The sequence below is a fragment of the Cuculus canorus genome, chromosome 25 (genome assembly GCF_017976375.1).
Source record: "Cuculus canorus isolate bCucCan1 chromosome 25, bCucCan1.pri, whole genome shotgun sequence".
Classification (NCBI taxonomy): Eukaryota; Metazoa; Chordata; class Aves; order Cuculiformes; family Cuculidae; genus Cuculus; species Cuculus canorus.
In genome coordinates this window covers 3,010,610-3,023,802 of record NC_071425.1, presented here as the reverse complement: position 1 = coordinate 3,023,802, position 13,193 = coordinate 3,010,610, and the positions used below count along the sequence as shown (strand labels likewise).

Sequence of the window (13,193 nt, the reverse complement as noted above, 5' to 3'; positions counted from 1 at the left end):
TTCCAGCTCTTTAGGAGTGTCCAGGCAGGGTGTGAAGGGTTATCCCACCATGCTACCAACTGTCTGCGTAGGGCTTGAAGTCGGGATGACCAGGGTTTCTGCCACCAGCAATGCCCTGCAACCACCTCCCCTGTACCATCTGAGGGGGCTGATTGCTGTGCTTGGGGCTGGGGACCCTCATCCTGCCAGGACTGACCTCTCTGGAGCCCAGTCACAAGTGGGGTTCCTCAGGGCTCAGTACTGGGTCCAGCTCTGTTCAATGTCTTTATCAATGACCTGGATGAAGGCATCGAGTGCACCCTTAGCAAGTTTGCAGATGACACTAAGCTGGGTGGAAGTGTGGATCTGCTGGAGGGTAGGGAGGCTCTGCAAAGGGATCTGAACAGGCTGGACTGCTGGGCCGAGACCAATGGCATGAGGTTCAACAAGGCCAAATGCCGGGTCCTGCACTTGGGGCACAACAACCCTATGCAGCGCTACAGACTGGGGGAAGAGTGGCTGGAGAGCTGCACGGAGGAGAAGGACCTGGGGGTAATGGTTGACAGTGACTGACCATGAGCCAGCAGTGTGCCCAGGGGGACAAGAAGGCCAATGGCATCTTGGCTTGGATCAGAAACGGTGTGACCAGCAGGGCCAGGGAGGGGATTCTCCCTCTGTACTCAGCACTGGTGAGACCACACCTCGAGTACTGTGTTCAGTTCTGGGTCCCTCACCACAAGAAGGATGTTGAGGCTCTGGAGCGTGTCCAGAGAAGAGCAACGAAGCTGGTGAGGGGCTGGAGAACAAGGGTTACGAGGAGCGGCTGAGAGAGCTGGGGGTGTTCAGCCTGGAGAAGAGGAGGCTGAGGGGAGACCTTATTGCTCTCTACAACTGCCTGAAAGGAGGTTGTGGAGAGGAGGGAGCTGGGCTCTTCTCCCAAGTGACAGAGGACAGGACAAGAGGGAATGGCCTGAAGCTCCACCAGGGGAGGGTCAGAATGGATATCAGAAAAAAATTCTTCACAGAAAGAGTCATGGGGCACTGGAACAGCTGCCCAGGGAGGGGGTCGAGTCGCCTTCCCTGGAGGTGTTTAAGGAACGGGTGGATGAAGTGCTGAGGGACATGGTTTAGGGAGTGTTAGGAATGGTTGGACTCGATGATCCAGTGGGTCCTTTCCAACCTGGTGATTCTATGATCCTCTGTGCTCCGTGCACTGGTGGCATTGGGCACTTCTATGCCCTCAAATTGCGATGCTCTGCTGAGATCACACCTCACTGACCCATCAGATTCCTTGGGAAGAGCCTGGGGAGCCACCACCATCCTTCCCCAAGCAGGGGATCCTTGGACCCTGCTCAGCACCCCTATCCCCCCCCTCCGAGGGATGCGGGATGCAGCACCGGGATGCCGTTCCCTCCCCGTACGGGCACACTGCGTGGCGAAGCGGGGGGGGGATGTGGGGATAGAACAGGACCGCGGCGGCGCGCACGCTGCCTTCATCCCCCCCCCCTTTCCTCCTCCTCCTCTTCCTCCTCCTCCTCCGGGAGCGCGCTCGCCCAGCCGGGAGCGAGCAGCCGGCAAGAGGATGCTGCAAACGGCGGCGGAGCCGGGCGGCTGGGCAGGTAGGGCTTGGGGGGAGAAGGCGGGGGGACACGGGATCCCTTGAAAACACCGGTTCTCGGTGCTGGGCTGCGGGTTCGGGAGAGTTACGGCCGTAGGAAAGTTGTGGGAGGCGGGGGATGCGGTGGGAAGGCACCGCGGAACCGGGAGAAGGGATGCGCGTCCAGCCCGGGGGATGCTCCGGTCCCTTCCTCTCCGTCTCGGCTCTTGCATGGAAACGGGAAACCCGGCAGCGCTGGAATGAGGATGGAGAGCGGGTGCGGGGGTGGCAGAACCCCCGATGCTGCTGATCTTTTCCCCTGGAGGTGTCAGGTCAGGAGGAAAACTTCTCCAGAGGAACTTTTGCGCTGGTTGCAGCCCCTTCTGCCTGTCTGAGGCTGCTTTTCCCACGCTCAGCAGGACCTGCGTGGGTTTGCGGTGCCCAGCAGTGCCCCCCCCCAGCTCATCTTTGCCAGGGGGTCAGTGCTATTGGGGTGCGCTGCATGCCATCCCCGTGGGCGTGCGATGGGTTTGGGTCTGTCGGCAGCGCCTGGGCCCTGGACGGCGTTTGCCAAGGTATCAGCGCGCAGCTGGGTTACGCGGAGCAAGTTGAGTGGTGGGGCTGTGTCTGTGGGTACTGAGCCCCGCTGCGTCTTTTGGGGTGTCGAGGTGTGCAGCTCACCCTGCGCATCCCGCGGCTAAGCCGCAGGGCGACGAGGGCTGCTAGCATCCTTGCTTTGATCGAGGCACGGAGAGGTTAGCGTTGGAAATGGAGCCAAGGCTTTCTGGCTGCCTCCACAAGGGGTACTCGGCTTTTAAAGAAAAGGACTTTGCCTGAAGACTTACACAAGCGCTTTCTGTTTGCGGCGTGGGCAGCCAGCGCTGTGTCTCGGGGTGGCTGCAGCCTGGGGCAGAGCAGAATCCCCTCGGCCAGGCAGAGGAACTCGTCGAGCAGGATCAAACTTGGATACAGACGCAGCATCCTCATCCGGAAGATTGCACGCTGCCTCCTCACCTTTTATCGATGCGATTTGCTATTAACTCGAGGCAGCTCCGCGTTATCGCGGAAGCTTTTGATGAGTTGGGCTTCAGGGTGAGGTAGGGCTGGAATTCTTCTGCCCGAGATCAAACCTTGTGGATCCCGGAGAGCGGGGCTGTGCCCTTGACAGCGCAGCAGCCGGGCTGCGAGCGCTGATAACAACGGGATGCACATGGGTTAGAACAACTTCTTAAACAGAATCTGAGCTCCCAGCTCTCCTCGCCGCGTGTGGCTGCTTTTTGGTTTCAGAATCACACCTTAAAGTGTGTTTCATACACTGGAGATGATTCTGCATGAAGGTAAGGGGTCGAAGGGCCCAGCTTTGCTCTCCTGGAGGCTCAAAGGGCTTTTAGGTTAAATCACGAGTGTGAAGGGGATCAGCACGACTTTTCTGCTTGCTCTGCTGGCTGGATGTGTCTGTGGGCTGGATGTGTCTGTGGGTCCTGGGCAAGCTGGCAGCATCCCTTGCTCTGAGCGGAGCACGGCAGCAGTTTTCAGCGGCGACGTGAGCTGGCCTTGCGCTGCTCAGCACTGGGTAAAACCCATCTTCACCTCCGCGATTATCTGGGGTGTCTGAGCGGGGAGCTGAGACGTTTTGTGTGTGCTGTGTGTGCATGTGGGGCACAGCGCCTGAAAATAGCATCAATGGGCAGCGCCACTCTATGTGAGAGCCTGCAAATAAAAGAGGCTCTGTCCCCGGCTGCCAGCCTGGCCCGGAGCTTCTGCAGGCAGCGTGAGTCAAATCATTGACTGTTTTTATTTTAAGTGGCTGCAGGTGTTTTCCGATGGAGCATCCAGCCCAGCGTCGGCTTCTCTGAGTGATATTTGTCACTTGGCTGAAACGGCTCCATGGGGATGGGAGGAAGCGCTCGGGTCCCTCGGTAGCTGCTGGTGTGAGCCTGCTGATGAGAAACTCCTGTCATGCGTGGAGTTCAGAGTCAGGCTGGCGATAACGGGTGCTGTGGGGTTTCTTGCTTGCCCTGCAATCTGCCACATGCTTTAAAACAAGGACTCGCACAGCGCTGAGCACGGAGCTCTACACGAATGTGCGGAGCGTTGCTGTGTGTTATCAGGGCGGTGACGTCACGCTGAGCTGTGACTTCCCACTGCACGTCTTGTGCATGAGCATCCCTGAGCTCGGTCTCTGGAGCGGCTGCTCTTGCTGCTGCCTGCTCGAACGAGGTTCCGCCTTGGTGAAGCAGCAGCCTCCAGTATGGATAAATCAGGAGGTTGGTTTAATAACCCTGAGAATAACAAATATTTGATGGGGCTGGCAGCTTCCTGACCTCGGAGCCTCATCCCTGTCGCTGGACCGGGCAGGATGTGTGTCCCATCTGTGGCGGGTGAGGATCAGAGGCTGCGCTGCGTGGTAAAACCCAACGGTGAACCCACGCAAGGAGATGCCATCCTGCTCGAGCACACGCTGCTGGCTGGATTTGGGCTGCCTTTCCCATCCCTCCCCTCCTGGTTGGCTTCTCCCATCTCTTTCAGCACACAGAGGCGAGACACCCAACCCGGGCGTGCTGAGTCTATTTTTGCTGGCAGATTAGAGTATAAATACCGCAGAACCTGAGGTGCACAACTGAACGGGCTGCACAGCAGAATCACACCCTAAACCGTGGGGTTTCCCCTCCCACTTGCTGTGTTCGCTGCTGGGTTGGGTTTGGAGGCTGGAGAGCTCTCTGTGCCGTTTATCCGTGGTTGGCATTGGCTGCCTGGCATACGCAGTGGCATGGGAGGAGGCTCCCATCCATGTGCCGGTGGGGCTAGGGCCAGGGATGGGGCAGAGCTGCCCCAGCTCTTCCCACCTGAGCTCTCCAGCTGTTTCTCCCCATGGGTCAGCACTGGGACCAGCGTCCCTAGAGCCTGGAGTAACGCTGTGGCTGATGTTCCTGGATCCTGGAGCAATGCTGGGGCCCCACCAGAGCAACACCAGGAGCTCTCCTGGCTACAACCATCCATGCCAACCAAAATTATCCTCCAGCGTTGCTCCAGCATGCTTGAAGCTGGTGGCCAGGGAAGGCACCCTTGTCTCAGAGCTGTGATTTAGTGCATTTCTGGAGATCTTCCCCTTGCTTTGGCTTTTATTTGGTGTTTCTGGGACATCCACGTGTTTCTAAAAGTGTATGGTATAATTCTGCTATTGAATAAACAAGGACCTTTGCAGAGATGCTCTCGATCAAGTACTGAACAGGTTAATCAAGGATAGGGCATGGACCAGCCTGGTCTTGAGGTCTTGTGCCCATGGCAGTGGTTGGAACTGGATGGGCTTTAAGGTCTCTTCCAACCCAAATCATTCTATGGTTCTATGAAACCCATCCTGGAAGCACAAGAAACACCAGAAGAACAGAGAGCCCTTCTCTGAGCTCCTCAACCCAGCAAACTACTTTTCTTCTTTCTTAGCTCAGTGCAAGCTGGTGTTTTTATTTCCTGAGCCCAGAACCCACAGCTCTGCAGCCCTTTAATCACCCCTAGGGAAAATAAAAATGCAAAAAACGTGCGCCCGAAGCAAAGTAATGAAGCCCACGAGGGTCTGTTTGTCAACTGAGAAGCAATATTGTGATGTACAAAGGCTGTTTCTTAGTCTGATGTTCTGAGACTGCCTCCAAAATAGCGTCATAATTTATGTGTCGGGAAGCCCCTGTCAAGAATTATATCTGTGCTCTCAAGGAAATCCAGTCTGCTGCTGCATGGTAACAAGAGCTCATTTTTTATTAGAACTACAACAATTTGCTTGCAAGTTGTAAAAGGGAACCTGCGTGTTTAAGGAGCCTTGAGCTGAGCTGCAGGCAAGGGATGTAACCAGGTAGGGTGTTGGATTCCCATGGGAAGCTCGCCGGGGATGAGATGGATGCAGGTTTTTGTCTTAGAGTCACCGAATCGTTAAGGTTGGAAAGGACCTCTAAGCTCATCCAGTCCAACTGTCAGAACCCCACTGTGCTGATTAAACCGTGTCCCAAAGTGCCGCAGCTACATGGGTTTTTGGACACCTCTACGGATAGGGATACCCCCACTGCCTTGTGCAGCCTCGTCCAGGGCTTCACCACTCTCTCGGTAAAGAAATTTTTCCCAATGTCCAATCTAACCCTCTCCTGGCACAACTTGGAGCCGTTCCCTCTCATCCTTTCACTTGTTACTTGGGAGAGGAGACCAACACCCACCTCCCCACAACCTCCTTTCCAGGAGCTGCAGAGAGTGATGAGGTCTCCCTCAGCCTCCAGGCTCAACCTAGACCTTCTCCAGGTCTTACGGAGGCATTGCAATGTTCTTCCATGGCCATACTCTGGCATGACCAGCTTGGCCAAGGCTACAAGAGGCCCCCAGGGCCATGGCAGTGGGGCCAGTAGGGTTTGTGCCCCACGACGCAGGCAGGGGATGGAGGCTCACCACTTTATACATGTCTTTGCCCTGCAGTGCCATGGGGTGGGAGGCTCCTCCAAGCACTTGGCAGGGTCTGAAGGTGGGGAAGGGTTCCTCCACCGCCAGTGGGCCATTTATAGTTGATTTTTCTTTTTAATTAAAATCAAATCACCACTTTTTCCCTAGAATGAATACCCAGCCGAGTGCCAGTAAGAAGGGCCAGCAGCGGTGGGGCTCCCGGGGGAGCCTGGGGAGGTGCTGCCCACATGTGAGGTCTCCTGTGATGGGCAAGGGTGAAGGTGATGGAGCAGCGTGGGGACCCCCAGCTCTTCCTGGGCCCTTCCCAGCGGGATTTAAAGCTCTTGGGAGGCTGCAGAGGCTGAAGAGGGTGAGTCTGGGCTGAACCCAACGGGGAGGGTTGCCCAGCTCAGGTGGGAGCTCGAAGCCCTCAACGCAGAACAAATCTGTGCTGCTGTGAAATGGGAACGTTCGCAAGTGGTGATTTGCCCTGGCCTAATTATGGAAATTTTTTAATTAGTTGATAAGAAAGATTGCTTGGAAATTGCAAGGGAAACATTTTGAGGTTAAGTCCTAATCCTTGCCTGCATCTGCCTGGAGACGGGAGCTGCTCCAGCTGGGTGCACCTCGGAAAGGGCTGCAGCAGCCCGGGTCTCCGTGCCTCCTCCCACGGCGAGATGCTGGGCTCCTTCAGCCCCCAGGTTTGATCCCAGGGAAATTAAACCACTCTAAGTTTTTCTCAGCTTGGCTCTGAGTCCAGGCTGTCGTTTCCTACTCCACGGGCTCGGACACGGCTGCAGAGATGTTTTTCCCCACAGACAGGAGGTGCATATGGGGTGGGGAACACTCAGCTCCACTCCGTGTGGCAGTGGGGAGCAGAGGGTCCTTTGTGGTTCCCACTGATGTCTTTCTCCAGACACACTCTGCTCCATCTGAATGGATCCCCATCCTGGGCTGATTTTCTTCCCCTCTCTGGGTTGATTTTCCTCCCCTCCTGGATCAGGTACTTGGTATTCCAGTGGGCGCCTGCACGGGACCAGATTTGGTCTGTGTTTGTGTGGTATGTTTGCTGCAGAGGTCCTCCAGGCCCATTCTCATGAGCAGGACCTTGCCTGGAATCCACTGGGATGGGCTGGGATGTGTGGGATGTTGGCTGGTGCAGCACCGCGGGGCCGTGCCCAGCGCTTGGTTTCCAGTTTGGGTATTTCTGGCTCTGTCGTGCGGTCGCTGCCTCCTGCTCCGCATCGAAAGGGCTTGAAGGAGCTGTTGAATGTGGGGTAGTGTCAGATCAGAGGCTGCTTCTCACCTTCCTTTCACCTCCCAGTTCTCTTTGAGACCTCAGCTGTCTTTAAACTGGGAAAAGTACCGCAGCCCAGTGTGGCGAGGAGCTGCGGGTGACGGCTTTGACAAACCGTGTGGCAAATGTTTTTTAGCTCAAAGAGGGGAGATGGAGAGGAGATCTTAGGCAGAAATGTTTTGCTGTGAGGGTGAGGAGGCCCTGGCCCAGGTTGCCCAGAGCAGTGGTGGCTGCCCCATCCCTGGAGGGGTTCAAGGCCAGGTTGGATGGGGCTTGGAGCAACCGGATCCGGTGGGAGGTGTCCCTGACCACGGATGGGCTTTGAGATCCCTTCCAAGCCAAACTGTTCCATGATTCTATGCTTATCCTCTGCTCCCCTCGCCTGCCCTTGTCCTCCCTGAGAGCACTCCTGGGGCCAAAGTGCCAACACTGTTTTTCTTGGTCAGGAGCGCTGCCTCCTTGCATTCATCTAGAGCTCCGCACAGAGCCTGACTGTGCGCCGGGGCTGGGGCTGCTTCTGAGGAGCCCAGAAATGTTTTAAAGCGGAAAAAGAACACCCAAAAAAAATCCCAAACAAGGGAAGCCTGTTAGGGAGCAGCGGAAAGCAGGGGAGTGGCACAGAGCAGGATTGGGGAGCGAGACCGCAGGCGCTCGGCAGCGGGTCCCCACCTCTCGCCCATCGCCGGGTGCGCTTGGTCGCACACAAGGGCAGAGCCTATAAATATCTCAACTCCAAATTTTCAAGAAGTATTAGGAACTCTCCAGGCTTATTTTTGAGTGCTGTTACGAAAGGGCTTTAGCGGATTAAAGCGCTCCCAGATTAATCTGTGCGCCGGGTGCCGCAGGGTGCGGGAAAGGCAGGGCTGGTGCCCCAGGGATGCCGTAGCGGGGGTTCACTGGGGCTCCCCTCCCCGTGCCACTGGCTGTGGGGTGGCAGTGCCATCGGACCGTGGGGCTACGATAGGACAGGAAGGGATGCTTCAGCCACCACCGCGTTTCCAGTCCTCTGCTCACCCTCCAACCCTGCTGAGCACCCCACTCAGCACCTATCGGGTTGCGGGGTTTTACAGCTCAATGTCAAATTTGTGTCCTCTCCAGTTTCCAGAGGAGGTAATTAGCAAACAGGCATAATAGCAATTTAATAAGTGTGTCAAATTAGTGAGCCAGGCATGGAGGGCACGCTGTGCCTTCGGAAGAGCCTCCCACAGGGTGGGAACGTGGCCTTTTAAATGGGAACAGAGCAACCCCTTCACCCAAGCTGAGGGTCAGGTTGTTCATCCCGTGGTTGCGTGTGAGCTCGTTCCTGGCTGAGAGTTTCTATGGAGCTCGGGGACAGAGCTGGGATGGGCACTCCGACGTTTTAATCCGCATCAGTATCCAGCTTCCCTGGCCAGACACAGAGGGGAGATTATTTGTGCTGCTCCATTACCGCTGGAAGGCACGCGGCGCTGCTGGGCGCTCGCGGGGCAGGATGAGTGCGACTTAGGCGGCGGATGAGGCAAAGGGATTTACAGAAGCCCAGCAGCCACCTGCACCTCCGGATGCTGTGTGACGCCAACGCTGCTGCGGGACCCATCCTGCTCTGCGCGGGAAGGGGCTCTGGGCAGCAGCGAGCGTGGTCCTGGGCGGCACCAGTGTGGGTTCTGGCAAGAAGAAATATGGGTCCAGCACCTGATTGGATTTGGCTTCTGCTTAGCAGTGGGAAAGCTCTACTGTTCATCCTTGGGAACGTTTAGCCTGCTGATGGCTTGGGCTCTTGATCAGGGAATGTAGGGATAGGACAAAAGGGAACGGTTTGGAGCTGAAAGAGGGGAGATTGAGATGAGATCTTAGGAAAAAAATGCTTTCCTGTGAGAGTGGGAAGATTTAGATTAGATATTAGGAAGAAATTCTTCACCATAAGGGTGGGGAGGCCCTGGCCCAGGTTGCCCAGAGCCGTGGTGGCTGCCCCATCCTTGGAGGGGTTCCAGGCCAGGTTGGATGGGGCTTGGAGCAACCGGATCCAGTGGGAGGTGTCCCTGCCCATGGCAGGGGGTGGGACTGTGTGGGCTTTGAGGTCCTTTCCAACCCAAACCATTCCATGAGTCGAAATCCTCCTTGGCACAGAAGGTAGTGGCACGTGCTGGTGAGGTTCTGGCAGGTGGCAGAACAATCCCATGTGTTCCAGGGGACAAATTTCCACTGCCCATCCACACCCGACCAATGAAGGAGCTTTTCCTTCTCGGGCCAGTTGTGAGGACCACGACTCCTCTGAGCCCCGGCCAGAGCTAACGCCGGCTGGGAAGGGACAGAGGTGACGGGAGGCAGGGAAGGGTGGAGGCAGCTGCCTGCGACAAGGTCTGGGGCATCAGTCCTTGCGTGAAGCCGCAGTCCTGAGGACGATCCCGCTCAGTGTGTCATCTCCGCTTGGAGGGTGATGTGGAGAGGCTCTGGCTGGTGGCAAATTGTGAGCTGCATCGCTAATAACGAGCCAGCCCATTTGAATAGGAATTAGCATGCTATGCGTGAAGCCTGGTTCGGCTGCGGTTGGTGCGAAGGGCGGCTCATCCTGGAGGTTCACGTAGATGGGAGAGATGTGGCCACAGGATGGATGTTGGTGGTCCTGGGGGCTACTGAGGTTTTGTGTTCGGCTGCATCGAGATGGGCAGCGTGGTGGGCTCTGCTGCGGCACAGGGATGCAGGCGGGGTCATGGCGATGCCTCTGTGGAGAGTTTGGCCTCTCTGCCTCCCCGGTAACACTTCCATGGGGTGTAAATTAGTAACGAAGAGCACAGAGCCCCTGCAGAACCCAGACCTTGGTGGTCTCCTCCTTCCCTGGCACCGTCGAGCCCTGACCTGCTGCAGGACCGTGCACGGACATCCCAATCCCCACAACCACAGTTCGGAGCCCTCAGCTCATCATCAAGGCCGGTGCCAAAATATCTGCCTTTTTTCACCTGCTGACAAGGCGCTGGAAAAGGGAGGATTTTAAAAGACAAAAATCAAATAAAATTAGGTCTTCTGTTAAGGGATTAAATCGGGGCCCTCAGCTGTATTTATAGAAGGTTCAAAAGTAAATCTGTTCCCAGACTGAATAAATATTTTGCTCAGGCAGGCACGATCTTCAGTTCATCTGTCTTGGAAAGACTTGAGTGAGAGGGGAATTGATTTTTTTCAGCTTGAACAAGGCAAGCAACTCTCAAATCCAGATAGATAGTGAAGCCCCATTATCAGCTAAAATGGGGAAGCAGCTGGGAAACCATTAAAGTGAGAGCGAAGCCGCTTTAGGGGGGCGGCAATTCCTCATCCCCCCCCAGAGGGCTGGGCTGCCTCCCCCCGGGGCTGCTTTGGGGCTGTGTTGGTCCGTCCCATCCCATGGGAGTGGTCGATGATGTTGGGTGACCATCAGCACCAGCAGATCCCTGCGGGAAACAGGAGTAGCTGGTGCTGGGCACATTGGCCGCACTGGTGCGGGGACCACCCCCGAATGGTCCTGTGCTGGGGAGGTGGCTCGGGAGTGGATGATGGGATGATGTCTTAGTCTTACGAGGAGCGGCTGAGGGAGCTGGGGGTGTTCAGCCTGGAGAAGAGGAGGCTGAGGGGAGACCTTATTGCTCTCTACAACTGCCTGAAAGGAGGTTGTGGAGAGGAGGGAGCTGGGCTCTTCTCCCAAGGGACAGAGGACAGGACAAGGGGGAATGGCCTGAAGCTCCGCCAGGGGAGGTTCAGGTTGGATATCAGAAAAAAATTCTTCACAGAAAGAGTCCTGGGGCACTGGAACAGCTGCCCAGGGAGGGGGTCGAGTCGCCTTCCCTGGAGGTGTTTAAGGAACGGGTGGATGAAGTGCTGAGGGACATGGTTTAGGGAGTGTTAGGAATGGTTGGACTCGATGATCCAGTGGGTCCTTTCCAACCTGGTGATTCTATGATTCTCTGTAGGATGGAGGTGGATCAATGCAGGCATAGTGATGGTGCAAGGGTGTGGATCTCAACCTCTGCTCCTGCACTGCTCACGCAGAAAGCTGGCAAAGCTGAGGTAGCACTGCCGGGCACGGAGCCACCCGGGGCTGGACCCGGTTTATGCCACAGTGGGCTTCAGCACTTGGATGACCAATGTGCTGCCCTGTCTGTAAAGATCACAAGAAATTCCGGACACGTCCCTGTCACCGTCTCCAGGACACGGGCGTTTGCCTGGTCCTCATGCTGGCGGCGCAGCCTCGGCAGGGTTGGTGCCCCTGTGCTGCTGCGGCAGATGGCATGGGCAGAGGTTATCTCCAGCAGTGTTTGCCCCAGCATCGCCTTGTTTCACAGCAGAATTCCAGCTCAAAGAGCTTGTTAATTCAAGCCGGCACTTGGTGTTTTCAGACATCACTTACAGCTAAGACAAGAGCTTAGTGCTTTGCTCATGGGAAAAGCTGCTGCCGGGTCAGCTCCAGCGTGGCATGAACTGTGCAGCGAGCGCTGCCTGCACCTCCTGGCTAACCAGGGCTGTTGCTCTGCTTTTCCTTTTCCCAGGTGATAAAGGAAAAATTAAAGGAGAGCATTAGGAAGAAGCCTTTGTAGTGTTGTCTGATTTTATAGAACCGTGATTTTTATAGAATCATGGAATGGTTTGGGCTGCAAAGGACCTCAAAGCCCATCCAGTTCCAACCCCCTGCCATGGGCAGGGACACCTCCCACTGGATCCGGTTGCTCCAAGCCCCATCCAACCTGGCCTTGAACCCCTCCAGGGATGGAGCAGCCACCACTGCTCTGGGCAACCTGGGCCAGGGCCTCCCCACCCTCACAGCAAAACATTTCTTCCTGTAATCTCCTCTCAATCTCCTCTCTTTCAGCTGAAAACCATTCCACCTCATCCTCTCCCTGCCCTCCCTCATCCAGAGCCCCTCCCCAGCTTTCCTGGAGCCCCTTTCCATACTGGAAGCTGCTTTAAGGTCTCCCTGGAGCCTTCTTTTTCTCCAGGCTTGACAACCCCAACTCCCTCAGCCTGTCCTTGTACGGGAGGTGCTCCGGCTCTCTTCTCCTGGCAAAGCCCGTTTTCCACAGGAGAACCACATCAAGCAGCCGCTTGCCTTGCAAAAGCTTCCCAGTCATAGGTGGGCAGCTCGGCACTGGGATGCCCGGAGGTGGCAGCGGTTGGTGGTGCAGGGTGAGGGTTTGCTGTGAGCTCTGTCCTCCCCGTGCTAAAAAAAGCCACGAGATGAGCAAAATTATCCTCTGAATCACTAATCATTCACCCCCTGCTTTAGTCACCAGCTTTCCCACACTGGGGGGGGGGACGTTGGCTGCTGAGGGGGCATAAACTGAATTGTAAGCGTGTTAAATAGATGCAGCTGGAAGAAGTAAAGAGCTGCTGCTGCACACCCAGCTGCTGACACTGGATGGATCATCGGGCTCTGTGGCCACTGGAGGTGCTCAATTAATGACAACTCCCTAATGAAAGGGTTGATGAATAGTCCCGCACGCTGTGGCGCTGAGGTGTGCTCCATGCGGAGGTGGTGGCAGCAGAGCAGCCTCTGTCCATGTCCTGTGACAGTATTGGTTGCTGTATCCATAGAATTGTAGAGTCGTAGAATAGTTTGGGTTGAAAGGGACCTCAAAGCCCATCCAGTTCCAACCCCTGCCATGGGCAGGGACACCTCCCACTGGATCAGGGGCTCCAAGCCCCATCCAACCTGGCCTTGAACCCCTCCAGGGATGGGGCAGCCACCACTGCTCTGGGCAACCTGGGCCAGGGCCTCCCCACCCTCATAGAGAAGAAATTCCTCCTTCTGTCCAGTCTAAATCTGCCCCTCTCCAGTTTATACCCATTGTCCCTCGTCCCATCCCCACAAGCCTTTATGAACATTCCTCTCCAGCTTTCCTGTAGCCCCTTCAGGTACTGGAAGGTTGCTCTAAGGTCTCCTCTGAGCCTTCTCTTCTCCAG

At 56.2% G+C, this 13,193-nt stretch overlaps 1 protein-coding gene across 1 annotated transcript in view; it reads left to right on the top strand.

Annotated features, from left to right (window-relative positions):
• The first annotated feature begins 1,360 nt into the window (after positions 1–1,360).
• The window catches only part of ZNF385C (zinc finger protein 385C), a 91,658-nt gene continuing 79,825 nt past the window's right edge, over positions 1,361–13,193 (top strand). The window contains exon 1 of the mRNA XM_054088019.1: positions 1,361–1,598. Within this exon, the coding sequence (XP_053943994.1) occupies positions 1,361–1,598 (238 nt within the window). The remainder of the gene's footprint in view (positions 1,599–13,193) is intronic.